General features: G+C 54.1%; 1 protein-coding gene across 5 annotated transcripts in view; it reads right to left on the bottom strand.

Moving 5' to 3' along the window:
* Nucleotides 1–6,064: 6,064 nt before the first annotated feature.
* LOC119956281 (lysoplasmalogenase-like protein TMEM86A) overlaps nucleotides 6,065–26,202 on the bottom strand; it is a 44,004-nt gene continuing 23,866 nt past the window's right edge. For 3 of the 5 annotated variants that reach the window (XM_038783363.1, XM_038783359.1, XM_038783362.1), the window contains exons 2-3: nucleotides 12,586–12,850; nucleotides 6,065–7,223 (exon numbers count right to left, since the gene is read on the bottom strand). In XM_038783363.1, the coding sequence (XP_038639291.1) occupies nucleotides 6,796–7,223; nucleotides 12,586–12,850 (693 nt within the window). In that variant the 3' untranslated portion in view covers nucleotides 6,065–6,795. Of the gene's footprint in view, nucleotides 7,224–12,585; nucleotides 12,851–14,988; nucleotides 15,499–16,725; nucleotides 16,851–26,202 lie in introns of those variants that run through there. The other 2 variants (XM_038783360.1, XM_038783361.1) reach the window with 2 other exon arrangements.

The raw sequence follows: 26,202 nt of genomic DNA, 5'->3' as shown, positions 1-26,202 counted from the left end.
CTGCACTGTCAGAGGGTCAGTACTGAGGGAGTGCCGCACTGTCAGAGGGTCAGTACTGAGGGAGTGCTGCACTGTCAGAGGGTCAGTACTGAGGGAGTGCTGCACTGTCAGAGGGTCAGTACTGAGGGAGTGCTGCACTGTCAGAGGGTCAGTACTGAGGGAGTGCCGCACTGTCAGAGGGTCAGTACTGAGGGAGTGCCGCACTGTCAGAGGGTCAGTACTGAGGGAGTGCCGCACTGTCAGAGGGTCAGTACTGAGGGAGTGTCGCACTGTCAGAGGGTCAGTACTGAGGGAGTGCCGCACTGTCAGAGGGTCAGTACTGAGAGAGTGCCGCACTGTCAGAGGGTCAGTACTGAGGGAGTGCTGCACTGTCAGAGGGTCAGTACTGAGGGAGTGCCGCACTGACAGAGGGTCAGTACTGAGGGAGTGCCGCACTGTCAGAGGGTCAGTACTGAGGGAGTGCTGCACTGTCAGAGGGTCAGTACTGAGGGAGTGCCGCACTGACAGAGGGTCAGTACTGAGGGAGTGCCGCACTGTCAGAGGGTCAGTACTGAGGGAGCCCTGCACTGTCAGAGGGTCAGTACTGAGGGAGTGCTGCACTGACAGAGGGTCAGTACTGAGGGAGTGCTGCACTGTCAGAGGGTCAGCACTGAGGGAGTGCTGCACTGTCAGAGGGTCAGTACTGAGGGAGTGCCGCACTGTTAGAGGGTCAGTACTGAGGGAGTGCCGCACTGACAGAGGGTCAGTACTGAGGGAGTGCCGCACTGTCAGAGGGTCAGTACTGAGGGAGTGCTGCACTGTCAGAGGGTCAGTACTGAGGGAGTGCCGCACTGACAGAGGGTCAGTACTGAGGGAGTGCCGCACTGTCAGAGGGTCAGTACTGAGGGAGCGCTGCACTGTCAGAGGGTCAGTACTGAGGGAGTGCTGCACTGACAGAGGGTCAGTACTGAGGGAGTGCTGCACTGTCAGAGGGTCAGCACTGAGGGAGTGCTGCACTGTCAGAGGGTCAGTACTGAGGGAGTGCCGCACTGTTAGAGGGTCAGTACTGAGGGAGTGCCGCACTGTCAGAGGGTCAGTACTGAGGGAGTGCCGCACTGTCAGAGGGTCAGTACTGAGGGAGCGCTGCACTGTCAGAGGGTCAGTACTGAGGGAGCGCTGCACTGTCAGAGGGTCAGTACTGAGGGAGTGCCGCACTGTCAGAGGGTCAGTACTGAGGGAGTGCTGCACTGTCAGAGGGTCAGTACTGAGGGAGTGCTGCACTGTCAGAGGGTCAGTACTGAGGGAGTGCTGCACTGTCAGAGGGTCAGTACTGAGGGAGTGCCGCACTGTCAGAGGGTCAGTACTGAGGGAGTGCCGCACTGTCAGAGGGTCAGTACTGAGGGAGCGCTGCACTGTCAGAGGGTCAGTACTGAGGGAGCGCTGCACTGTCAGAGGGTCAGTACTGAGGGAGTGCCGCACTGTCAGAGGGTCAGTACTGAGGGAGTGCTGCACTGTCAGAGGGTCAGTACTGAGGGAGTGCTGCACTGTCAGAGGGTCAGTACTGAGGGAGTGCTGCACTGTCAGAGGGTCAGTACTGAGGGAGTGCCGCACTGTCAGAGGGTCAGTACTGAGGGAGTGCCGCACTGTCAGAGGGTCAGTACTGAGGGAGTGCCGCACTGTCAGAGGGTCAGTACTGAGGGAGTGTCGCACTGTCAGAGGGTCAGTACTGAGGGAGTGCCGCACTGTCAGAGGGTCAGTACTGAGAGAGTGCCGCACTGTCAGAGGGTCAGTACTGAGGGAGTGCTGCACTGTCAGAGGGTCAGTACTGAGGGAGTGCCGCACTGACAGAGGGTCAGTACTGAGGGAGTGCCGCACTGTCAGAGGGTCAGTACTGAGGGAGTGCTGCACTGTCAGAGGGTCAGTACTGAGGGAGTGCCGCACTGACAGAGGGTCAGTACTGAGGGAGTGCCGCACTGTCAGAGGGTCAGTACTGAGGGAGCCCTGCACTGTCAGAGGGTCAGTACTGAGGGAGTGCTGCACTGACAGAGGGTCAGTACTGAGGGAGTGCTGCACTGTCAGAGGGTCAGCACTGAGGGAGTGCTGCACTGTCAGAGGGTCAGTACTGAGGGAGTGCCGCACTGTTAGAGGGTCAGTACTGAGGGAGTGCCGCACTGACAGAGGGTCAGTACTGAGGGAGTGCCGCACTGTCAGAGGGTCAGTACTGAGGGAGTGCTGCACTGTCAGAGGGTCAGTACTGAGGGAGTGCCGCACTGACAGAGGGTCAGTACTGAGGGAGTGCCGCACTGTCAGAGGGTCAGTACTGAGGGAGCGCTGCACTGTCAGAGGGTCAGTACTGAGGGAGTGCTGCACTGACAGAGGGTCAGTACTGAGGGAGTGCTGCACTGTCAGAGGGTCAGCACTGAGGGAGTGCTGCACTGTCAGAGGGTCAGTACTGAGGGAGTGCCGCACTGTTAGAGGGTCAGTACTGAGGGAGTGCCGCACTGTCAGAGGGTCAGTACTGAGGGAGTGCCGCACTGTCAGAGGGTCAGTACTGAGGGAGCGCTGCACTGTCAGAGGGTCAGTACTGAGGGAGCGCTGCACTGTCAGAGGGTCAGTACTGAGGGAGTGCCGCACTGTCAGAGGGTCAGTACTGAGGGAGTGCTGCACTGTCAGAGGGTCAGTACTGAGGGAGTGCTGCACTGTCAGAGGGTCAGTACTGAGGGAGTGCTGCACTGTCAGAGGGTCAGTACTGAGGGAGTGCCGCACTGTCAGAGGGTCAGTACTGAGGGAGTGCCGCACTGTCAGAGGGTCAGTACTGAGGGAGTGCCGCACTGTCAGAGGGTCAGTACTGAGGGAGTGTCGCACTGTCAGAGGGTCAGTACTGAGGGAGTGCCGCACTGTCAGAGGGTCAGTACTGAGAGAGTGCCGCACTGTCAGAGGGTCAGTACTGAGGGAGTGCTGCACTGTCAGAGGGTCAGTGCTGAGGGAGTGCTGTACCTTGCAGATTCTGTTTTTCAGATACGATGGAAACGAAGGATTTATGTGCCCTCTCAGGTGGATGTAAATGATCCCCGGTCCAGTATTAAAAGTCAATATTGATCACTGAACTAACATCAGGAAAATGGGTGGCATTGTCTTTTTTGGAATCTTGCTGTGCACAAATTGTTTGCTGAGTTTCCGACATTAGAATGGTGACTGAACCGCAAATGTACTTCATTGGCTGTGAAGCTCATCGTGACACCCTAACAGCACAGTGGGTGTACCTACACCTCAGGGACTGCAGTGGTTCAAGAAGGCAGCTCACCCACCACCTTCTGAAGGGCAACTGGGCCTAACCCGCCCACATCCCGGAAATTAATTTTTTAAAAATCCTGAGATTGTAAAATGAGCTGTAGAAATGTGAACTATTTCTTCCTGCCCTGCGTTTTATTGTCTCAGCCTGCCCCTGTTCTGTGCAGAGCGGGGTTTCTGCCAGGCCTGGCTGGAATGGTTCAATTTTCCTAAGTGGCAGTTTGTGGCAAATCTAATCGCAGAGTCGCAAATACAAGATCTTCCTTGGGCGGTGTGGCCCCTTTAAGGAGCGGGCCCCCTCGGACCTGCTCGGAGCCTATCGCGCAGGAGAGCGCGTACCCTGACCAATGGGAAAAAAGCACGGGGTTCTCGGAGCAGGGGTTAGCACCTAGTTACTGCTGCTCTGTGCCTGTTGTTAATAAACGCCCTTGTTCGTTACTGGAAATCTCCAGTGTGTCGTCTCTGAGCTTTGACATTGGCGACGAGTGTAAACCGGATCGTTCGCTGGTCCGCGCACTGCTGCATTCGAGGGGGGAGGGGAGAAGCCTTTAAAACAAACTACAAATCGGGAAGCATAAACGACAGCATCAAAACGTTGAGTGAGAATGACCACGATTGGGAAGACAGATCCATTTGACCAGGGGGCCCAAGGTTGGAGCAAGTACATTGAACGGCTCACCTACTTTTTCACTGTTGTCAACGCATCTGGGGGGAAACTCGAAAATTTGAGGGACCACCAGTCCGCCAGTGTTTCGCAAGGAACAAGAAGCCCAGCTGCCCTTGATCATCGGAGAGGGGCAGAAACCAAGCCTAATTGGACCGGACTGGCTGTAGTGAAGTAAATTCAATTAGTTGGAAATCAAGATTTCAAGCAATGTTTCCCAGGACGCCTTATGTAGGCACAAGGATATGTTCCCAGGGCGGCACGGTGGCACAGTGGTTAGCACTGCTGCCTCACGGTGCCGGGGTCCCGGGTTTGATCCCAGCTCTGGGTCACTGTCCGTGTGGAGTTTGCACATTCTCCCCGTGTCTGCGTGGGTTTCACCCCCACAACCCAAAGATGTGCAGAGTAGGTGGATTGGCCACACTAAATTGCACCCTAATTGGAAAAAAAAGAATTGGGTATTGTAAATTTTATGAGTTGGGCCAAATAAAGGGAGTGAAGGCCAAGATTTATGTTTTTAGATTGAGATTTCAGATTGAGACCATCCCTTACACCCTACATTAAAAAGTGGAAACCAAACCAAACATCTGGAGGATCTGGGAATGATCAAACCCGTTCAATTTTCTGAGTGGGCAGCCCCCATCGTCCCCGTACTAAAACCAGACCCTTCAGTTAGAATATGTGGAGACTACAAACTAACCAAACCATAACCCAAAGAAGTGCAGGCTAGGTGGATTGGCCACGCTAAATTGTCCCTTAATTGGAAAAGTGAATTGGGTACTCTAAATTTATTTTTAAAAATCAACATGCTTAAAGGTTTATTCCAATACATGAGGTTACCTTTCAGCATTTCCTCGGCCTGCGCGATACATCGGTGTTCCATGGAGAACCTATGATTTACCTCGATGATGTCTTAGTCCGGGGACAACACATTCGAGAATCACATTCAGTCAAGCCTGAAAGAGGTGCTGAAGAGGACGTAGGGGCCATTTGAAACTTGAAGTCAGTTACTTGGAGTCCAGAGTGGATGCCACAGGTCTGCACCCACTCGAAGCAAATGATAGAGCCACACAAGACGTCCCTGCTCCGAGGAAAGCGGCCAAGTTAAAGTCTTTCCTGGGGCTGGTAAACTATTGCAGTAGATTCATCCCCAACGACATTGTGGCCACTACACCTGTTTGAAGTGCTGGCTAGTGTAGGCTTGAGAGATGAACAGACACTTCCAACACTGATGAAGGTTCAACTCAATTTTATTAACTATTTCTAACTAACTAACACACGATGACTGTGGGTCTAAATGATGCTAACTTAAACTAGAGACCTAAGCCTTGTCCGAACCAGTTGATTCTCTCAGCACGTGGTGTGCGTCTGTGCTGGGCTGGATGAGTTCCTGTTACACTCAGAGGCAGCACCCAGAATCCGTGGGAACCGTGGTGCCCTCTGCCTTTATAGTGTGTGTATTCTAACTGGTGATTGGCTGCGGTGTTTGTACATGTTGATTGGTCCCTGTGTGTGTCCATCAGTGTGTGTCTGCACCATGATATACTGGTGTATATTATGACACTGTTATTGGGAAAGTACCAGTGGTTGCATCGAAAAGATCAACAAGAGCATCTACCCATCTCATGAAGCAGGCTTTCCACTCTTCTAGTCTGAGGCGGTCTACAAGGACCCCAAGGTCCCTGGACAGATTGACTTTGTGATGGATTCGCTCCCCTTGTGACCTTTTTCAATGTATATATAACACTTGTACATAGACTGTTTTATAAAAATGTTATTCGGGGAATTAAGGGGGAAGTGATGTGGCGACGCCACCCCTTTGATTGGTGAGCCCTCGCGGTCTACGCGATCGGCTGGGGCCTATCATGCTGGAGCCCGCGAATCCCGACCAGTGAGGAAAAGGTGCGGGGCCCCGGGGGCAGGTTCCCGGCAGCGTGGACCCCAGAGCCAGAGATTAAAGACCCTGGTTACTGTTGCTCTGCGCCTGTTGTTAATAAACCCCCCTTGTACGTTACTGGAAGTCTCCAGCGTGTCGACACGGACCCCCACAGGGTTTTGGGCCTTCAGACGGCAATCTGGTGCTGTGTTATTAACGCACTGAAAATGTGTTTACCACCATGAAGTCATCAATTTTAATAAGTGTTTTTATTGAAGAGAAACCTGATTTTAAATGACACAGAAAAATAAAAATAAAAAATCGCTTATTGTCACGAGTAGGCTTCAATGAAGTTACTGTGAAAAGCCCCTAGTCGCCACATTCCGGCGCCTGTCCGGGGAGGCTGGTACGGGAATCGAACCGTGCTGCTGGTCTACTTTAAAAGCCAGCGATTTAGCCCAGTGAGCTAAATCAGCCCCAAGCTAAATCAGCCCCTGGATGATTTAAAATACTTTTTAAAAAAAACTAGATTGAACCATTCGCTAATCTACAGCGACCAGTTTCTTCACATGTTAAGTATTCTTTAATTTGTAAAACATTTTACACAAGCCGCCAGAGGCACATTCATTCGAAGAAATGAGCAAAATTGCCAGAAGCTACCTGTGACGATTAATTTGACTGAGGGTGGGGGGAGCTGGATTTTTGTGGGTGGGTCCATCCTGGGCCAGATTCCAGTATCAATCATTAAGGGCCATGTCAAAGATTGGGGAAACAGTGGGTGGGAAATCTCCTTCGTTGGTCCGTCTGATTCCGCCCAGTGACATTACCATTGCAGCACTGTCTCCCTCTGGACAAAACCCAGGATCTGAAGTTCAATAAGGACTGCTTGCATCGGGCAGATTTAATTTGTCTTAAACACTATTCACATTACAATGTCCGGGCGGAAGGCTCCAGTTTCCAATTTTTAATGTTTTGTTTTCTGTTTCTAATTCCTCTTCCAGAGGCTGTCCTGGTCGCTGTGCTCAACGATGGAGAGGGTGATGAGCATTTGGGCAATGTAGTAGGACGACATGACAATGGCGCGGGCATAAGGCAGGGCGAAGCAGAATCGGTCGATTGACAGGATCAAATCGGAAGCGACAAAGATCACGGCTCCTGCCACCGTGCACCCGTGGCTCCAGGACTGATTGTAGCGGGAGACGCCCGCTCGCGCTATCGCTCGCCAGCTCATCGCCCCCAGCACCAAGACGTAGCCGACCAAGGCATAGACCATGGGCCCCTGTAGGTACGAGTACACCGCGACGTAGTAGACCGCTCCGAGCACCAAGATGGAAAGAGCTAACCCGAGTCTAAGTGGGCGGAACCCAAAGGCCCAACTGTACAGAATGTGGGAAATGCCGAACATCAGCATACCTGGGAAGCAAAAGAAAATACATCTTTCTCAGTCAAAGAAATAGCTTCCCCATCGCCCCCTGCCCAGCAACCCCCCCGATTTCAAAGTTCCCATCCCTGTTTCCAAATCCCATCCAGTCACATCCCCTCCCGATCTCTGTCCTCTCCTCCGACTGAACAACTCCGAGATCTCCACACTCCTCCAACTCCTCCTCCAACGCAGACACACACATGCACACAGACATGCACACGCACACACAGACATGCACACGCACACACAGACATGCACACGCACACACAGGCATGCACACGCACACACAGACATGCACACGCACACACAGACACACACAGACATGCACACGCACACAGGCATGCACACGCACACACAGACATGCAAACGCACACACAGGCATGCACACGCACACACAGACATGCACACGCACACACAGACATGCACACGCACACACAGACATGCACACGCACACACTCATGTTGGAGAAGGCTATACCCCGGGTGAAAATTATCAGCTTTATTAAGTACAGGACTGGACAGAGGGAACGGGATCCCCCCCCCCCCCCCCCCCCCCCCCCCCCGGCCGTGTTGGAGAATTGGAGAATTGCCCAGGGCCGGCGTCAGTCCCGCCCCCGCCGTGTCCCGAATTCTCCGCCACCCGAGATTCGGTGGGGGCGGGAATCGCGCTGCGCCGGTCGGGGGCCCCCCCGCGGCGATTCTCCGGCCTGCAATGGGCCGAAGTCCCGCCGGTGGGAATCAAAACACCTACCAGACGGGCGGGATTGGTGGCGCGAGCGGGCACTGGGGTCCTGGGGGGGGGCGCGGGGCGATCTGACCCTGGGGGGGGGGGGTGCCCCCACGGTGGCCTGGTCCGCGATCGGGGCCCACCGATCGGCTGGCGGGTCTGTGCCATGGGGGCACGCTTTATCTTCCGCCTTCGCCATGGTCTTCACCATGACGGAGGTGGAAGAGACCCCTCCCCCTGCGCATGCGCCGGGATGACGTTAGCAGCCGCTGACGCTCCGGCGCATGCGCGGACTTACGCCGGCCGGCGAAGTCCTTTTGGCCCCGGCTGGCGTGGCGCCAAAGGCCGTTCACGCCAGCCGGCGGAGCGGGAACCACTCCGGCGCGGGCCTAGCCCCTCAATGTGAGGACTTGGCCCCTAAAGGTTCGGAGACTTCCACACCTTTGGGGCGGCCCGACGCCAGAGTGGTTTACGCCACTCCATCCCGCCGGGACCCCCCGACCCGCCGGGTAGGGGGAATCCCGACCTTTATATTGAAGAATGTTAACCTCCAAATCATCCACATGCACAAAGAACTGGAAATAATAAAGTCAAAAAGACTGAAAGATATTTCTCCAAAATTTCCGTTTTAACCTCGGCATTTGGTGTATGTTTTTTTAGAGGAATCTATCATTGAAGAGAACTCAATGGCCCGGATTTGCTGCTACGCTGTGTGAAGCGATTGCTTTAAAAAGTGTAAATCTGTGGCACTGTGTGCGAAGCCCGGTGAACGGCAACGTTAACTTCAGCTGCTTTGTCAGGCTGGGATTCTGACAGCCAAGTTTCGCTGTGACATGGGGACAGAGCCATTGAGAGAGCGGGTCAAAGTCTGACTGCAGAGGTGGCAGTGAGGTATCAAAGGACCAAGTACACGGAGATAGCGATAACCGGAGCCAAGCCTCCGATCCGGGATCTCTGGAATGAGTGCACTAAAAATCCACAAACTGCGCAGTCCTTCTGCCAAAACCTAATTTTATTGTTAATATAAATTTACAGTATCCAATTCATTTTTTTTTCCCAATTAAGGGGCAATTTAGCGTGGCCAATCCACCTACTCTGCACATCTTTGGGTTGTGGGGGTGAAACCCACGCAGACACGGGGAGAATGTGCAAGCTCCACACAGATAGTGACCCAGAGCCGGGATTCGAACCCGGGTCCTCAGCACCTTAGGCAGCAGAGCTAACCACTGTGCCACCGTGCTGCCCTCTGAGACGAAGTGCTGGCGCCAACGCAAAATCCGTGGACTTTCACGACAGCCAAATTGGCACCACACCTGGACCGCTTCCGTTACTGTGGCGGGCGAATACCGGCATCGTGTGGAACACAATCCATTCCAATGGGAAACGGTGCGGGATTCGCCGGGTCTGTGATTGACACTCGGGAGGCTGACAAGCTGCAGCCGCACACACACATTACACTCCCCACACACACTCATCCCAGCCGCACACACACATTACACTCCCCACACACACTCATCCCAGCCGCACACACACATTACACTCCCCACACACACTCATCCCAGCCCACACACACATTACACTCCCCACACACACTCATCCCAGCCGCACACACACATTACACTCCCCACACACACTCATCCCAGCCGCACACACACATTACACTCCCCACACACACTCATCCCAGCCGCACACACACATTACACTCCCCACACACACTCATCCCAGCCACACACACACATTACACTCCCCACACACACTCATCCCAGCCGCACACACACATTACACTCCCCACACACACTCATCCCAGCCGCACACACACATTACACTCCCCACACACACTCATCCCAGCCGCACACACACATTACACTCCCCACACACACTCATCCCAGCCGCACACACACACATTACACTCCCCACACACACTCATCCCAGCCCACACACACATTACACTCCCCACACACACTCATCCCAGCCTCACACACACATTACACTCCCCACACACACTCATCCCAGCCACACACACACATTACACTCCCCACACACACTCATCCCAGCCCCACACACACATTACACTCCCCACACACACTCATCCCAGCCGCACACACACATTACACTCCCCACACACACTCATCCCAGCCCCACACACACATTACACTCCCCACACACACTCATCCCAGCCGCACACACACATTACACTCCCCACACACACTCATCCCAGCCACACACACACATTACACTCCCCACACACACTCATCCCAGCCCCGCACACACACATTACACTCCCCACACACACTCATCCCAGCCACACACACACATTACACTCCCCACACACACTCATCCCAGCCGCACACACACATTACACTCCCCACACACACTCATCCCAGCCCCACACACACATTACACTCCCCACACACACTCATCCCAGCCACACACACACATTACACTCCCCACACACACTCATCCCAGCCGCACACACACATTACACACCCCACACACACTCATCCCAGTCACACACACACATTACACTCCCCACACACACTCATCCCAGCCCCACACACATTACACTCCCCACACACACTCATCCCAGCCGCACACACACATTACACTCCCCACACACACTCATCCCAGCCCGCACACACACATTACACACCCCACACACACTCATCCCAGCCACACACACACATTACACTCCCCACACACACTCATCCCAGCCGCACACACACATTACACTCCCCACACACACTCATCCCAGCCCGCACACACACATTACACTCCCCACACACACTCATCCCAGCCTGCACACACACATTACACACCCCACACACACTCATCCCAGCCGCACACACACATTACACTCCCCACACACACTCATCCCAGCCGCACACACACATTACACTCCCCACACACACTCATCCCAGCCGCACACACACATTACACTCCCCACACACACTCATCCCAGCCACACACACACATTACACTCCCCACACACACTCATCCCAGCCGCACACACACATTACACTCCCCACACACACTCATCCCAGCCCGCACACACACATTACACTCCCCACTCACACTCATCCCAGCCACACACACACATTACACTCCCCACACACACTCATCCCAGCCAACAAGATGGAACTGGTTGTGCTGGAGCGCGGCCATACAGCTGATGGGCCGGCTGGGGCCAGAGGGCACCCTAAGGGGGTGCCCTGGGAGGGGGATACCTATACGACCCGTGGCCCTACGTTGACAGTGGGCTGTTAGCGGCTGCGTGCGCAGCTGCATGGCTGCCTTGCCGGATGCGGCAATGGTGCTCCGCGCCCGTCCACCCCGACCCCACCTCCTGGCCACCCCCTGCTACTCCCCCCGGCCCTGGCAGAAGCTCCCCGGCCAGCGGCACAGCTGCCAGCAAACTCAGGCGATGTTGGACACTTTCCGTACCCCCTCTCTCTCTCTCTCCCCAGCAGCCACCGCGCCGGTTTCACGAGTTTTAAAAGCACAAGTGAACCGCGCTGTCGGGAACTCTGCCCATCGGAGGCGGAGAATCCTGGAGATCCCAGAGAATTCCGGGTCGGGCCCACTAATGATATGCAAACGGTGTTTACTGTACGTGCGTTCCGGAACGCATTGACGCTGCTGTCGAGATGCTGGAGAATCGCGATTTGGTGTCAAATTGCGCCCGCTGCGATTTTGGCATCGGGGCCGATTCTCCACCCAATCACCTTTCTCGATTTCGCTGTCGGCCAACGGAGAACTCCCCCCCCCATGTCTTTAGGTGCCTGGGCCCCAAGCTCCGGAATTCCACTCCCCCCAAACCCCTCCCCAACTCTCCCTGTCCTCCATCAAGAGCGGGCTGTCAAACATCCCTGCGTTCTGCCCATGTCTCCTTATGTGCGCCAGCGACAACATTGTGTCCGATTTTGTCCCCTGCCTTAGAACATTCAAGGCGATGGATCAATGCCGACGTTCAGATGGAAGAGTCCTGCCCTGAGGAGAGGGGGGGGGGGGTTACCCGAGGACCGAGATGAGGAGAAATCTCTTCACACAGAGAGTTCAGGATCTTTGGAATTCTCGATCCCTGAGCGGCCTGTGGAAACTCAGTCACTGAGTGTGTGTAAAGCAGAGATTGATAGATTCCTGATTAACAATAAGGTAAAGGGTGACGGGGACAGAGTGTGGGGGGGTAAAAGACATTGACGTGTCCAATCAGACATGATTGTATTGAAAAGTGGAGCAGGCTCGATGGGCTGAATGGCCTACTCCTGTTCCTATTCCTAACCGTGTGTCGTCCTGACTGCCACTGATGGATAATGCTCTGCGTGTGTGTCTGGTAAACACTGCGCGATGACAGTGTGTATAAAGGTAACAGCTCATTTTTCACCCGTGCGCAATCTCTGTCTGGGAAAACCTTCACCCTTGAAACTGATCTTTCACTCGGTATTTCTCACGACGAACCCCAGGTTTGCTTCGTGACTGGAAGAAAATCCCAGCGGAACTCAAGACCACCCGCACAACCCCCCCCCCCCCCCCCTCCTCACCCCCGCCCCCTTCCCAATACAAACAACGCCCCCCCACCCTCCATCTGACCAACACCAGCTTCTGAAACCTCACATGTCAAAGCCTTACCGTGGATGAAGAATCCTTGATCGCCCCAAGTGAGGAAAACATCACCAAGCGCAGAGAAGAGGAGGCCGCTGAGGATTTTTCTGGAATACGGTGGGAACGTCCCCAGGCTGAAGCCATGCGCCAGTACAAAGAAGGCCAGGGACAGGACAGGCAGGCACTTCACCAGCGCGCTGATCCACGAGGGGTTGGAGGTGGGTAACCACAGCACAAAGTAGATGCAGAAGGTTTTCAGGAAAGGTATTAGCTTTGGGCCAATGCTCTTTACCTGTGAGAGGAGAGGGGGGGGGGGGGGGGGGGGGAAGAAAACGTCAATCGTGAGGCAAAGGGACAAACTGACCTCTGCATTCTTACCCAGCATACCTGAACTGGGTTTTATTCTGTTTCCAATTCTCCTCATTCTCTGATGCCTCTGCTCAGCCCCCTGACTCTCGGCAGCTTCCAGTTCAACACCGGAAAGGGAGGAAAACAGTCAAACGGGGAAAATAGGAATGCTGTTCTGAACTGTTCTTCTCCATCTGGGATGGGGCATCTAGCTCTACGCTCAATTGCCCCTTTGTCAATGGGGAGCCAATGATGGGGATGAGGTACAACCAAGTCTGATGCTGGGGACGGACAAGCGAGGTGATGGTTTAATGGTAAGGTCACTGGATTAGTGACTGGGAGGCCCAGGTTAATGCTTTGGGGTGGCACGACGGTTAGCACTGCTGCCTCAAAGGGCCAGGGACCCGGGTTCAATTCCGGCCTCGGGTGATTGTGTAGAGTTTGCAACTTTCTCCCCGTGTCTGCGTGGGTTTCCGCCGGGTGCTCCGGTTTCCTCCCACAGTCCAAAGATGTGCAGGTTAGGTGGATTGAAAATGAAATGAAAACGGCTTATTGTCACGAGTAGGCTTCAATGAAGTTACTGTGAAAAGCCCCTAGTCGCCACATTCCGGCGCGGCTGGTACGGGAATCGAACCGTGCTGCTGGCCTGCCTTGGTCAGCTTTAAAAGCCAGCGATTTAGCTCAGTGAGCTAAACCAGGCCACACTAAGTTAATAATAATGATAATCTTTATTATTGTCGCAAGTAGGCTTACATTAACACGGCAATGAAGTGACTGTGAAAAGCCCCTAGTCGCCACATTCCGGCGCCCGTTCGGGTACACAGAGGGAGAATTCAGAATGTCCAATTCACCCCACAAGCACGTCTTTCGGGACTTGTGGGAGGAAACCGGAGCACCCGGAGGAAACCCACGCAGTCACGGGGAGAACGTGCAGACCCCGCACTGATAGTGACCCAAGCCGAGAATCGAACCCGGGACCCTGGCGCCGTGAAGCAACAGTGCTAACCATCGTGCTGCCCTGCCGCTAGGGATTCTCTGGTTTCAAATCCCACCACAGCAGCTCGTGGAATTTAAATTCAATTAATGAATACATTTGGTACTGAAGGCTGATCTCAGTTGCTGTGGGCGTGGAATCATCATCAATTGTTGTTAAAAACCCCATCTGGGGTCCCTTTGGGGAAAGGAATCTGCCGTCCTTACCTGGTCTGGCCTACATGTGACTTCAGAGCCACTGCCCCTCTGAAACAGCCCAGCGAGACATTCAGCTAGAACAGTACAGCACAGAACAGGGTAGCATGGTGGTTAGCATAAATGCTTCACAGCTCCAGGGTCCCAGGTTTGATTCCCGGCTGGGTCACTGTCTGTGTGGAGTCTGCACGTCCTCCCCCTGTGTGCGTGGGTTTCCTCCGGGTGCTCCGGTTTCCTCCCACAGTCCAAAGATGTGCGGGTTAGGTGGATTGGCCCTGCTAAATTGCCCGTAGTGTCCTAATTAAAAAGTAAGGTTAAGGGGGGGGGTTGTTGGGTTACGGGTATAGGGTGGATACGTGGGTTTGAGTAGGGTGATCATGGCTCGGCACAACATTGAGGGCCGAAGGGCCTGTTCTGTGCTGTACTGTTCTATGTTCTATGTTCTAACAGGCCCTTCGGCCCTCGATGTTGTGCCGAGCCATGATCACCCTACTCAAACCCACGTATCCACCCTATACCCGTAACCCAACAACCCCCCCCCTTACTTTTTAGGACACTATGGACAATTTAGCATGGCCAATCCACCTAACCCGCACATCTTTGGACTGTGGGAGGAAACCGGAGCACCCGGAGGAAACCCACGCACACACGGGGAGGACGTGCAGACTCCGCACAGACAGTGACCCAAGCCGGGAACCGAACCTGGGACCCTGGAGCTGCGAAGCATTTATGCTAACCACCATGCTACCGTGCTGCCCCCTGCAGCAGTTCAAGCAGGCGGTTCACGCCCGCCTTCGGGAAGTGTGGGCAACGCGAGCTGCCCTTGCTCACGATGCCCACATGCCATGAAAGAGTTAAAAAAAAAGGGGGGGGGGTCAGCTAGAGTTGACTTACATACAGGGCTGCTGGCTGTTTCCAAGCCTGAGCCATCGGGCCATTAATCTAGATCCCTTTCGGAGATCTCCTGTGTGTGTGTTGGGGAATGGATCTCTGATTCTCCCAGGACATCAGTTGCTCTTCACCGGAAATCAGTTGCAGGAAACTTGATTCCTGCAGCTTAGGTGCAGGTAATTCACCCTTGCCTTGTGAAATTACAAACAGGAGACTCCAGATATCTAGGCGGCTGCCTGACTGCCAGTATGTGACTGTGTAAAAAAAAAGCCAGTGTTGTTGGAGTGCATCCAGCTGCAGCAGAGCGAGTCTGGGTGACCTTGATTTATGCAAACTTCCGTGGCGCTGAGGCCAGTGACATGGGATTGAGTGGGGGCCCCTGGGCTGAACGTCTCAGTCTGGTTCCAGCTGGGGGGGGGGGGCACAGGTGGGGTCACGGAGCAGGGTGAAGGGCTGATGAATTGTCCATTTCAGTTCCTGTTTGCCCAGGAAGCTCCACTACTCTCGGAGAATTTGAGACCAGCCCTTGACCCAACCCTTTTCCAGTTAAACCTGTGACACACACACACACATGCATGCTCACACACCTCCGCATATAGACACAAACACACACACAAGCAAACACGTAAGCACACACAACTGCATACATACTCACACAACATGCAGACACAAGCACATACACACGCAATGCACACATTTAAACACATATATATATATAAAGGCACACATGTGCGTGCAACACATACATATACATTTGTGCACACATAGCACAGTGGCAGAGTGGTTAGCACTGCTGCCTCACAGGTTCAATTCCAGTCTTGGGTGACTGTGCGGAGTCTGCACGTTCTCCCCGTGTGTGCGTGGGTTTCCTCCGGGTGCTCCGGTTTCCTCCCACAGTCCAAAGATGTGCAGGTTAGGTGGATTGGTCATGCCAAATTGCCCTTAGTGTCCAAAATTGCCCTTAGTGTTGGGTGGGGTTACTGGGTTATGGGGATAGGGTGGAGGTAGGTTGCAGACTCGATGGGCCGAATGGCCTCCTTCTGCACTGTAAATTCTATGACAACAGATATACACGCACGCGCTCATACTGTATTACGGTAAGGTTGCCCTAGTCGCAGATGACCACAGGCTGCTTTCCCCTTTGAGGGGGGAGAGCTGACTGGTGGGGATTTAACCTGAGGGTCACCCACACCTCAGGCGAGGGGCAAGGTTGAGAGGGCGGGGCCTTCATGAATAACCTCAGCCGGGACGGGGAATTGAACCCACGCTGTTTGGCCTTGCTCAGCATCACAAACCAGCCGTCCAGCCCACTGAGCTAAAGCGGCCCCATACACATATACATACATACAGACAGACAGACATACACATACACACACACACACACATACACACACAGACATGCACACACACATACAGACACACACACACAGACACATACAGGCACACACACACACGCACACACATACAGACGCACACATACATGTCTAGGCACACACATACACAGACACATACAGACACACACCAACATATGGGCACACACATATACATGCACACACCGCCACACACACATACTGACACAAACAGGCACACACGCACACAGATACGCACACATACATACAGGCACACACATACACCGCCACACACACACACATACAGACGCATGCAAACAGATACACGAATATTCGCAGACATGCACAAACACAGTTTTTAAGTTGCTTCATTGGTATAGTTACTGCTTACCGTCGCGAACACCTTCTTCCATCTCCTGTCATCATGACCCATAATATCCATTTTCCTCTGTTCTTTACTCCTTTTTATTCCCTCTCTCTGTCTCTCTCTCTCTGTCTCTCTCTCTGTGTCTCTGACTCTCTCTGTCTCTCTCTCTCTGTCTCTCTCTCTCTGTCTCTCTCTCTCTGTCTCTCTCTCTGTCTCTCTCTCTCTTTCTCTCTGTCTGTCTCTCTCTGTCTCTCTCTCTGTCTCTCTCTGTCTGTCTCTCTCTCTTTCTGTCTCTCTCTCTGTCTCTCTCTTTCTCTCTCTCTGTCTCTCTGTCTCTGACTCTCTCTTTCTCTCTCTCTTTCTCTCTCTCTCTTTCTCTCTGTCTGTCTCTCTCTCTTTCTGTCTCTCTGTCTCTCTCTCTGTCTCTCTGTGTCTCTCTCTCTCTGTTGTGTGTCGTTGGTTTTCCCGGATTATTGCTGTTATCTGGATTGTTTACGGACTTTCTCCCCCCACTATCTCATAGTTGCTGATAGATCAGGTACCTCAGATAATGGCCATGTGGCGACCTGTCGATTGCAGCTAATAGCAGGATGCACCTACAACCGCCAACTAACTGAAAACAAAGGTCAAAATCCAACAGTGTCTCGATGCAAGGCCTTTCTTTGTTCCTTCTTTCTGAGTCAGTGGCCCTTTTGTCACTGAATGCTGACACGTAGCCCCCTCCATTGGATGGGTTGAACTCGCTCCCCGGTCCCATTCCCATTTGGAGTCTCTGGCATAATGATGCAGGGCAGGATGTACCCTGGCTTGCATCGGCCACCCTCACCGCCTGTCGCAACCCCAACTCCTGCCCCGCACCAGGGGATGGGTAACCTCGACACAGGCCGAGGATTAATACTCCAGCCTACCTGCTCACTGCGTCAACTCAGTAAATGGTGAACCGACAGCTCTGCACGTATGGGCAGCTGCTTCAGCGAACGCATTTATCAGTGCGCTGCGGAAGGTCAGGCGCAAGTGTCGGCGTTGGGTGCAGAATGGGTCAGGTGCAAGGCACAGATCTTCTTTACCCAAACTCTGTCACATCAACTTGATGCGACCATCAATTCACTCAGATACGAGTTGGAGTAAACTGTGGCTTTAATCGGCTTACAACTGAGCCTGCCTGCGACTGTGCTGAACTGAGGGCTGACTCGCAGGACCGCAGCATGTATACTCCCTAAAGGGGGAGGGGCCTAGGGCGGAGCCCTGTACATGCTCCTCATTTCCCCCCTGTGGGCAGAGCCGCACAGTGGCTCACAGATGGGGCCCACAGGGACAACAGTAAGGTACAGTGTGAATTACCAGTTACACATTCACCACATTCACCCCCTGTTAGAAAATCAAGTCTGGCGGGGGTGACGGGTTTACAAGTTCAGTCGGTCCGGCGCCCGAATCGTGGGAGCACGGGAAGCAAATAGGCGCGGGGACGCGGGGAGTGGGAGGTCGGGTGGGGTGTAGTGTGGGGGGTGTATCGGCGGTAGTGGTGGTAGAGCCTGCGGGTGCCAGGTCCCGGAGGGAAACGGTGTCTTGCCGGCCATCGGGGTGTTCAACATACGAGTAGTGGGGGCTTCGAGTGCAGGATCTGGACTCTCTCTACCAGGGGGTCGGTCTTATGTGTCCGAACGTGTTTCCGAAGAAGGACAGGGCCTGGTGTCCTCAACCAGGATGGAAGCGAGGACCCTCCGTGGTAGTGCCCCTAGGGAAGACAAATAGCGATCATGAGGAGTCTGATTCATGGCCGTACAAAGGAGGGACCTAATAGCATGGAGCGCATCGGGGAGGACCTGCTGCCAGTGGGAGGTCGGGAGATTCCTGGACCGTAGGGTCAGTAGGACGGTCTTCCAGACCGTCGTGTTCTCCCTCTCCACCTGCCCGTTCCCCCTGGGGTTGTAGCCGGTAGTCCTGCTCGAGGCGATGCCCTTGCTGAGCAGGTACTGGCGCAGCTCGTCGCTCATGAAGGACGAACCCCTGTCACTGTGGACATAGTTGGGGAAACCGAACAGGGTGAAGACACTGTGCAGGGCTCTGATAACCGTGGGGGTGGTCACATGGGGGCATGGGATGGCAAAAGAGAAACGGGAGAACTCGTCTATAATGTTGAGAAAGTAGGTGTTACGGTTGTTCGAAGGGATGCCTTTACCAGGTGGGCCTTGTCTGGTCTATAGAAGTGCGGTTTACACTCCGCGCAGATCGGGCAATTCCTGGTGACGGCTTTAACCTCCTCGGCGGAGAAGGGTAGGTTGCGGGCCTTGATGTAATGGGCGAGCCGGGTGACCCCCGGATGGCAGAGGTCATTGTGGATAGCCTGTAGTCGGTCGTCTTGCGCGCTGGCGCATGTGCCGCGGGACAGGGCATCTGGGGGCTCGTTGAGCTTCCCAGGATGATATATGATGTCATAATTATAGGTGGAAAGTTCAATCCTCCACCGCAAGATTTTGTCATTCTTGATCTTGCCTCGCTGCGAGTTGTCAAACATAAAGGCAACCCATCTCTGGTGGGTGATGAGGGTAAACCTCCTACCAGCGAGGTAGTGCCTCCAGTGCCGTACGGCTTCGACAATCAAAAGGCTTCCTTTTTGACTGAGGAGTGTCGAAGTTCCGAAGCAGAGAGGGTTCGGGAAAAGAACGCTACCGGCCTGCCTGCCTGGTTAAGGGTGGCAGCGAGAGCTACCTCTGATGCTTCGCTCTCTGCCTGGAATGGGACGGACTTGTCTACCGCAGGCATGGCGGCTTTGGCGATGTCCGCCTTGATGCAGTTGAAGACCTGGCGAGCCTCGGCTGGCAGTGGGAAGAGGGTGGCCTTAAATAGTGGGCGGGCTTTGTCCGCATACTGGGGGACAGTGAGGGAGAGGGAGTTGTAAGAGGGGGCGCATACGGTCAGGGTCGGGTCCTAGGATCCCGTTTTCCATGACGTAGCCGAGGATGGCTAGCCTGGTAGTGCGGAAAACGCATTTCTCCTTATTGTAGGTGAGATTGAGTTTTTGGCGGTCTGGAGAAATCGGTGGAGGTTGGCGTCGTGGTCCTGCTGGTCATGGCCGCAGATGGTGACGTTATCCAAGTACGGAAACGTGGCCCGCAGCCCGTACATGTCCACCATTCGGTCCATTGCTCGTTGGAACACCAAACCTCATTCGTGACGCCAAAGGGAACCCGGAGGAAATGGAAGAGGCGGCCGTCTGCCTCGAACGCCGTGTAGTGTCGGTCCTCCGGGCGGATTGGGAGCTGATGGTATGCAGACTTCAGACTCACCGTGGAGAACACGCGGTACTGTGCGATCTGATTTACCATGTCTGCAATCCGGGGGAGGGGGTACGCATCGAGGTGCGTGGATCGGTTAATGGTCTGGCTGTAATCAACCACCATCCGGAACTTTCCCCCGGATTTGACGACCACTACCTGAGCTCTCCAGGGGCTATTACTGGCCTCTATGACTCCTTCACGCAATAGGTGCCGGACATTAGATCTGATGAACACCCTGTCCTGCAGAATATACCTCCTGCTACGAGTGGCCACTGGTTTGCAGTTGGCGGTGAGGTTAGCGAAGAGTGAGGGGAGGGGGGGGGGTCGACTTTCAGGGTTGCTAGGCTGCATATAGTGAGTGGGGGCAGGGGCCCGCCGAAGCTGAGTGTGAGGCTCCTGAGGTTACACTGGAAATCCAGTCCTAGGAGGAGGGGGGCGCAGAGGTCTGGGAGCACGTACAATTGGAAATTCGTGTAACTGCCGCCTTGTCTCGTCAGAGTCGCTGAGGTGCGCCCGTGTATTTGGACTGAGTGCGACCCCGAGGCGAGAGAGATTGTTTGCCGCGTTGGGAATACCGGGAGCGAACAGCGCCTTACCAGGTTCGGGTGAACGAAGCTCTCGGAGTCGAAGAGGCACGGTGTCTCGTGGCCGTTGATCCGGACGGCCATCATGGAGCTGTTGAGGTGCTTGGGCCGCGACTGGCCAAGGTGACGGCGTCGAGTTGAGGGTAGACGGCGGCGTGGTCGGCGGTGCTGGAGTGGCCCCGCGATGACTGTTCGAGTTGGGTAGTGGGTGATGGCCAAGATGGCGGCCCCCGTTGATCGCACGTGGCGGGCGGCGAGAAAGATGACATCCAAGATGGCGGCCCCCATGGATCGCACGTGGCCGGCCGCGTGGGGGAGGATGGCCAAGATGGCGGCCCCCATGGATCGCACGTGGCCGGCCGCGTGGGGGAGGATGGCCAAGATGGCGGCCCCCATGGATCGCACATGGCCGGCCGCGTGGGGGAGGATGGCCAAAATGGCAGCCCCCATGAGTCGCACACGTTGTGCGGAGGCGGAGTCGGCAGACATGCTGCTACGTTACGGGGTCTGCGGGCCTGAGAGTCGGAGGAGCGAGTGTTCGAGTTGGGGTTCGAGTTTTTGGATTTGGCCAGGCAGACCTTAGCGAAGTGTCCCTTTCGCCCGCAGCTGCTGCAGGTCGCGTTGCGGGCCGGGCATTGCTGTCGGGGGTGTTGGGGCTGACCGCAAAAATGGCACGGTAGTCCTCTGTGGTGGGCGGGTGGCCGCGCGGCGCAGGCCTGGGGCAGTCTGTGGTCGGGGGTCCACAATGGGGTCGCGTGTTCGGCCGGGTACGCAGTTAGGCTTTGGAAAGCGATCTCTAACGAAGTCACCAGTTTTACCGTGTCCTCCAGGTCTTGGGCCCCTTTCTCAAGGAGACGCTGCCGCTCATAATTCGATCGGACCCCCACAACGTACACATCTCGGACGGCGAGTTCCATGTGCTGAGAGGCTGTTACGGCCTGGAAGTTACAGTCGCGTGCTAGGGCTTTGAGGTTGTGTAGATAGTCCTCTAGCGACTCCCCAGGGCGCTGGCGACGAGTCGTGAAGATGTGTCGCGCGTAGACTTCGTTCACGGGCCGCAAGTACAGGCGGTCAAGCGTCGCGAGGGCCTCAGTATAAGAGTCAGCTTCATTAAGTTGAGTAGAAATACGATGGCTCTCCCGTGCGTGGAGAAGACTGAGTTTCTGTTCATCTGTAACAGAGGAGGTCGTCGACGCAGCCAGGTAGGCCTTGAAGCATCGAAGCCAATGCAGAAAAATTTCCTTTGCTTCTGCGGCCTGTGGATCGAGTTCTAGTCGGTCAGGTTTGAGGGCTGATTCCATAGTAGTTCTTTAAGCCGATTAAATTGATGCAACCATCAATTCAACCAGAGACACGAGTTGGAGTAAACTGTGGTTTTAATCGGCTTACAACTGAGCCTGCCTGCGACTGTGCTGAACTGAGGGCTGACTCGCAGGACCGCAGCACTTATACTTCCTGCTGGGGGCGGAGCCATGGGCGGAGCCCTGTACATGCTCCTCATCTCCCCCTTGTGGCAGAGCCGGGCGACGGCTCACAGACGGAGCCCACAGGGACACAGTAATGTACAGTGTGAATTATAGTGGTTACACATTCACCACACCGTCTAGAAGGACAAGAGCAGCAGATACCTGGGAACCCCACCACCTGGAGGTTCCCCTCCAAGTCACTCACCACCCTGACTTGGAAATATATTGGCCGTTTCTTCGCTGTCCCTGGGTCAAAATCCTGGAACTCCATCCCTAGCAGCACTGTGGGTGTACCTACACCTCAGGGACATGCAGGTGCAAGAAGGTGGCTCACCACCATCTTCTGAAAGCCAACTAGGGATGGGCAATTAATGCTGGCCTAACCAGCGACACCCACATCCCGTAAATGATTTTTTAAAAAAATCTTGAAGGGCCGAATGGTTTACCCCAGCTCCTATTTCTTACAGCAGTATGCTGGCCTGTCAGGGCTGAGATATCCTTGCTGCATCCACCTAGAATGGCATCTAGGAGTTCATTTGTGAGGAAATGAAATGAAAATGAAAATCGCTTATTGTCACGAGTAGGCTTCAATGAAGTTACTGTGAAAAGCCCCTAGTCGCCACATTCCGGCGCCTGTCCGGGGAGGCTGGTACGGGAATCGAACCGTGCTGCTGGCCTGCCTTGGTCTGCTTTAAAAGCCAGCGATTTAGCCCAGTGAGCTAAACCAGCCCCTTACGATTACGTAAAGGAGTCTTGTGTTCCCCGGAATATATGAGGATAAGGGGTTGATTTGAAGTCAGGGTTTTCGGATTTTGAAAGGAGCTGATAGGGTCGATATAGACAGAGGCATTTTCTACAGGTCTACAGAGTCTGGGCTAAGGAGACTTAACCTTAAAATAGAATCGGGTCATTGAGGAGAGAAGTGAGGGGAAAACCTTTGTCACGCAAAGAGTGGTAGAAATTTGGAACCCTCCCCCATAAGAAGCAGTAGGTGTTGGCTAAATTATTCATTTTAAACCTGAGTTTGATCGATTTTTACTGGCAAAGGGAATCAAAAGGGATTGGAGACTGATCGGCCTTGATCGATTGATCATCAGGAGGGACCCGAGGGGCTGAATAGTCTCGTAGGTTTCATAGAATTTACAGTGCAGGAGGAGGCCATTCGGCCCATTGAGTCTGCACCGGCCCTTGGAAAGAACACCCTACCCAAGGTCAACACCTCCACCCTATCCCCATAACCCAGTAACCCCACCCAACACTAAGGGCAATTTTGGCCACTAAGGGGCAATTTAGCATGGCCAATCCACCTAACCTGCACATCTTTGGACTGTGGGAGGAAACCGGAGCGCCCGGAGGAAACCCACGCAGACACGGGGAGGACGTGCAGACTCCGCACAGACAGTGACCCAAGGCCGGAATCGAACCTGGGACCCTGGAGCTGTGAAGCAATTGTGAAGGCCGTGCGTCACGAGAAAGGATGTGTTGGCCGACCAATGGCTGGAGGTGGGGGTGGGGGGGGGGGGATGGGGGGGGGGGACCGGGGGGGATGGGGGGGGGGGGGGCATGTCATGTGATGGAAGCTCCAGGAATACATTTAATCAGAGTTGGAACCCCTGCTCAGTGGGCCAATTCCCTGAAAAACATCCTTTAAAAAAAAATCAACCCGTGTCTTTGCTTCATCTGCTTTGATGTTCTTCTGTCTTGTCCTCAATCCTCATCCTCCGGTTGCGCAGGTCGGCCTGTGGGCCTGGGATCTAGGCCCTAGATTTTCCACATTCTGACAGGACATGTCGGCTGGCGGCTGATTAACTGGGTTTTGGGGACCCCTGGTGCTTGGCTTGGTAATAGCAGGCGCTCCAACACAGCAACTGGCCAATTTAATTTCAATCTGCAGGGTACAGCCACGGATGGCACCCAGGGGAAAAAAAACCATAGGGGCTAAAAGCTGTTAATCACAACTAGTAAAGTATGTTGAGTATTAGTGGTATCTATCAATATTAGTAAGGTTTATCAATTGTTGTATGGTTTATTAAGTTAAGGCCAAGTTAATATAAGTGAAGTAAAGTTACTGCAGGGCATCTTAGGCGCGTGGAATGCATGTCCTGTGCTACGTGGGAAGCCGTGGGTGCTACCGGAGGCCCAGACGAACACATGGGCACGAGGTGGCAACAGCTACAGGGTTTCGGAGATCGAGTGGCGGCTGAAATCACTGCGGCGCATCCTCAAGGCTGAGAGCAACATGGGTAGCACGTTCAGAGAGGTGGTCACATCGCAGTCTAGGAGGATGGGAAGGGAACGGGTGACTTTCCGGGCCGTCGAAGAGAGCCAGGAGTCCCCTGAAGTGCCGCTCGCTAATCGGGTTTCAGTTTTGGTTCCTCAGAGGAGCGCAGTCTGAGTCGGTTTAGAACATAAGAACATAAGAACTAGGAGCAGGAGTAGGCCATCTGGCCCCTCGAGCCTGCTCCGCCATTCAATTAGATCATGGCTGATCTTTTGTGGACTCAGCTCCACTTTGCGGCCCGAACACCATAACCCTTAATCCCTTTATTCTTCAAAAAACTATCTATCTTTACCTTAAAAACATGTAATGAAGGAGCCTCAACTGCTTCACTGGGCAAGGAATTCCATAGATTCACAACCCTTTGGGTGGAGAAGTTCCTCCTAAACTCAGTCCTAAATCTACTTCCCCTTATTTTGAGGCTATGCCCCCTAGTTCTGCTGTCACCCGCCAGTGGAAACAACCTGCCCGCATTGTGTCAATGCAAGTGGCTCAGCTGTACAGGAGGGGAGGAAGAAGAGGGGAAGAGCAGTAATGATGTGGGATTTGTTAGAGGATTTGTTAGAAATAATGATGTGGGATTTACATAGAATTTACAGTGCAGAAGGAGGCCATTCGGCCCATCGAGTCTGCACCGGCTCCTGGAAAGAGCACCCTACCCAAGGTCAACACCTCCACCCTATCCCCATAACCCGGTAACCCCACCCAACACAAAGGGCAATTTTGGACACTAAGGGCAATTTATCATGGCCAATTCACCTAACCTGCACATCTTTGGACTGTGGGAGGAAACCGGAGTACCCGGAGGAAACCCACGCACACACGGGGAGGATGTGCAGACTCCGCACAGACAGTGACCCAAGCCGGAATCGAACCTGGGACCCTGGAGCTGTGAAGCAATTGTGCTATCCACAATGCTACCGTGCTGCCCGTTAGAGGATTTGTTAGCAGTAATGATGTGGGATTTGTTAGAGGATTTGTTAGCAGTAATGATGTGGGATTTGTTAGAGGATTTGTTAGCAATAATGATGTGGGATTTGTTAGAGGATTTGTTAGCAATAATGATGTGGGTTTTTTTAGGGTGATTTGTCATAGATATGACACCAGGGTGCTTTGCTGCCTCCATGGCATCAGGGTCAAGGAGGTCATGGAGGAGCTAAAGATATTCTTCATTGGGAGGGTGAACGGCCAGATGTTGTGGTCCACGTTGGCACCAAAGGCTCAGTTAGGAAAGGGAGTGGTTAAGAGCAGATTTCAGGGAGCTGGGATGGGGATTGCGAAACAGGGCCTCCAACGCAGTAACCTCAGGATTACCTCCCGCCCCGCGTTCCAGCGAGCACACAAATAGGAGAATTAAGCGATTGACCACGTGACTGATGCAGGAGGGAGGGCATCAAATCGCTGGGGCATCGCGGGCCAGTTCTGGGGTAAGCGGGACCCGTACAAGGTAGAGGGGGCTGCACCTTAGCAGGACCAGGGCTAACGTCCTCCTCGGGAGATTCGCTAGTGCTGTTGGGAAGGGGAGGAGGGGAAAACGACGGAACGTGGAGCCCTGGCTGGGTGAATTCACCAATGAGGTCAAAGGATTTGGGCAAAAGGCGGCCTTAACTGAGAAAATCAGGAGAAGGAACAGTGGGGCCTGGGGGACATGTGTACATAAACCATTGAAGGAGGCAGGATGGGTTGAGAAAGTGCCTGTTGTGGCCTCCTGGGTCCTGGGCATTATATACAGAGGGATGGGCCGCACAAATTAAGGAGGTTTTGGAGGGCAGCACGGTGGTGCAGTGGGTTAGCACTGCTGCCTCACGGCACCGAGGTCCCAGGTTCGATCCCAGCCCCTGGGTCGCTGTCCGTGTGGTGTTTGCACATTCTCCCCGTGTTTGCGCGGGTTTCGC

Source organism: Scyliorhinus canicula, chromosome 23 (assembly GCF_902713615.1).
Source record: "Scyliorhinus canicula chromosome 23, sScyCan1.1, whole genome shotgun sequence".
Classification (NCBI taxonomy): domain Eukaryota; kingdom Metazoa; phylum Chordata; class Chondrichthyes; order Carcharhiniformes; family Scyliorhinidae; genus Scyliorhinus; species Scyliorhinus canicula.
The sequence above is the reverse complement of the archived record's forward strand: the minus strand, read 5'-3'. Positions and strand labels throughout refer to the sequence as shown.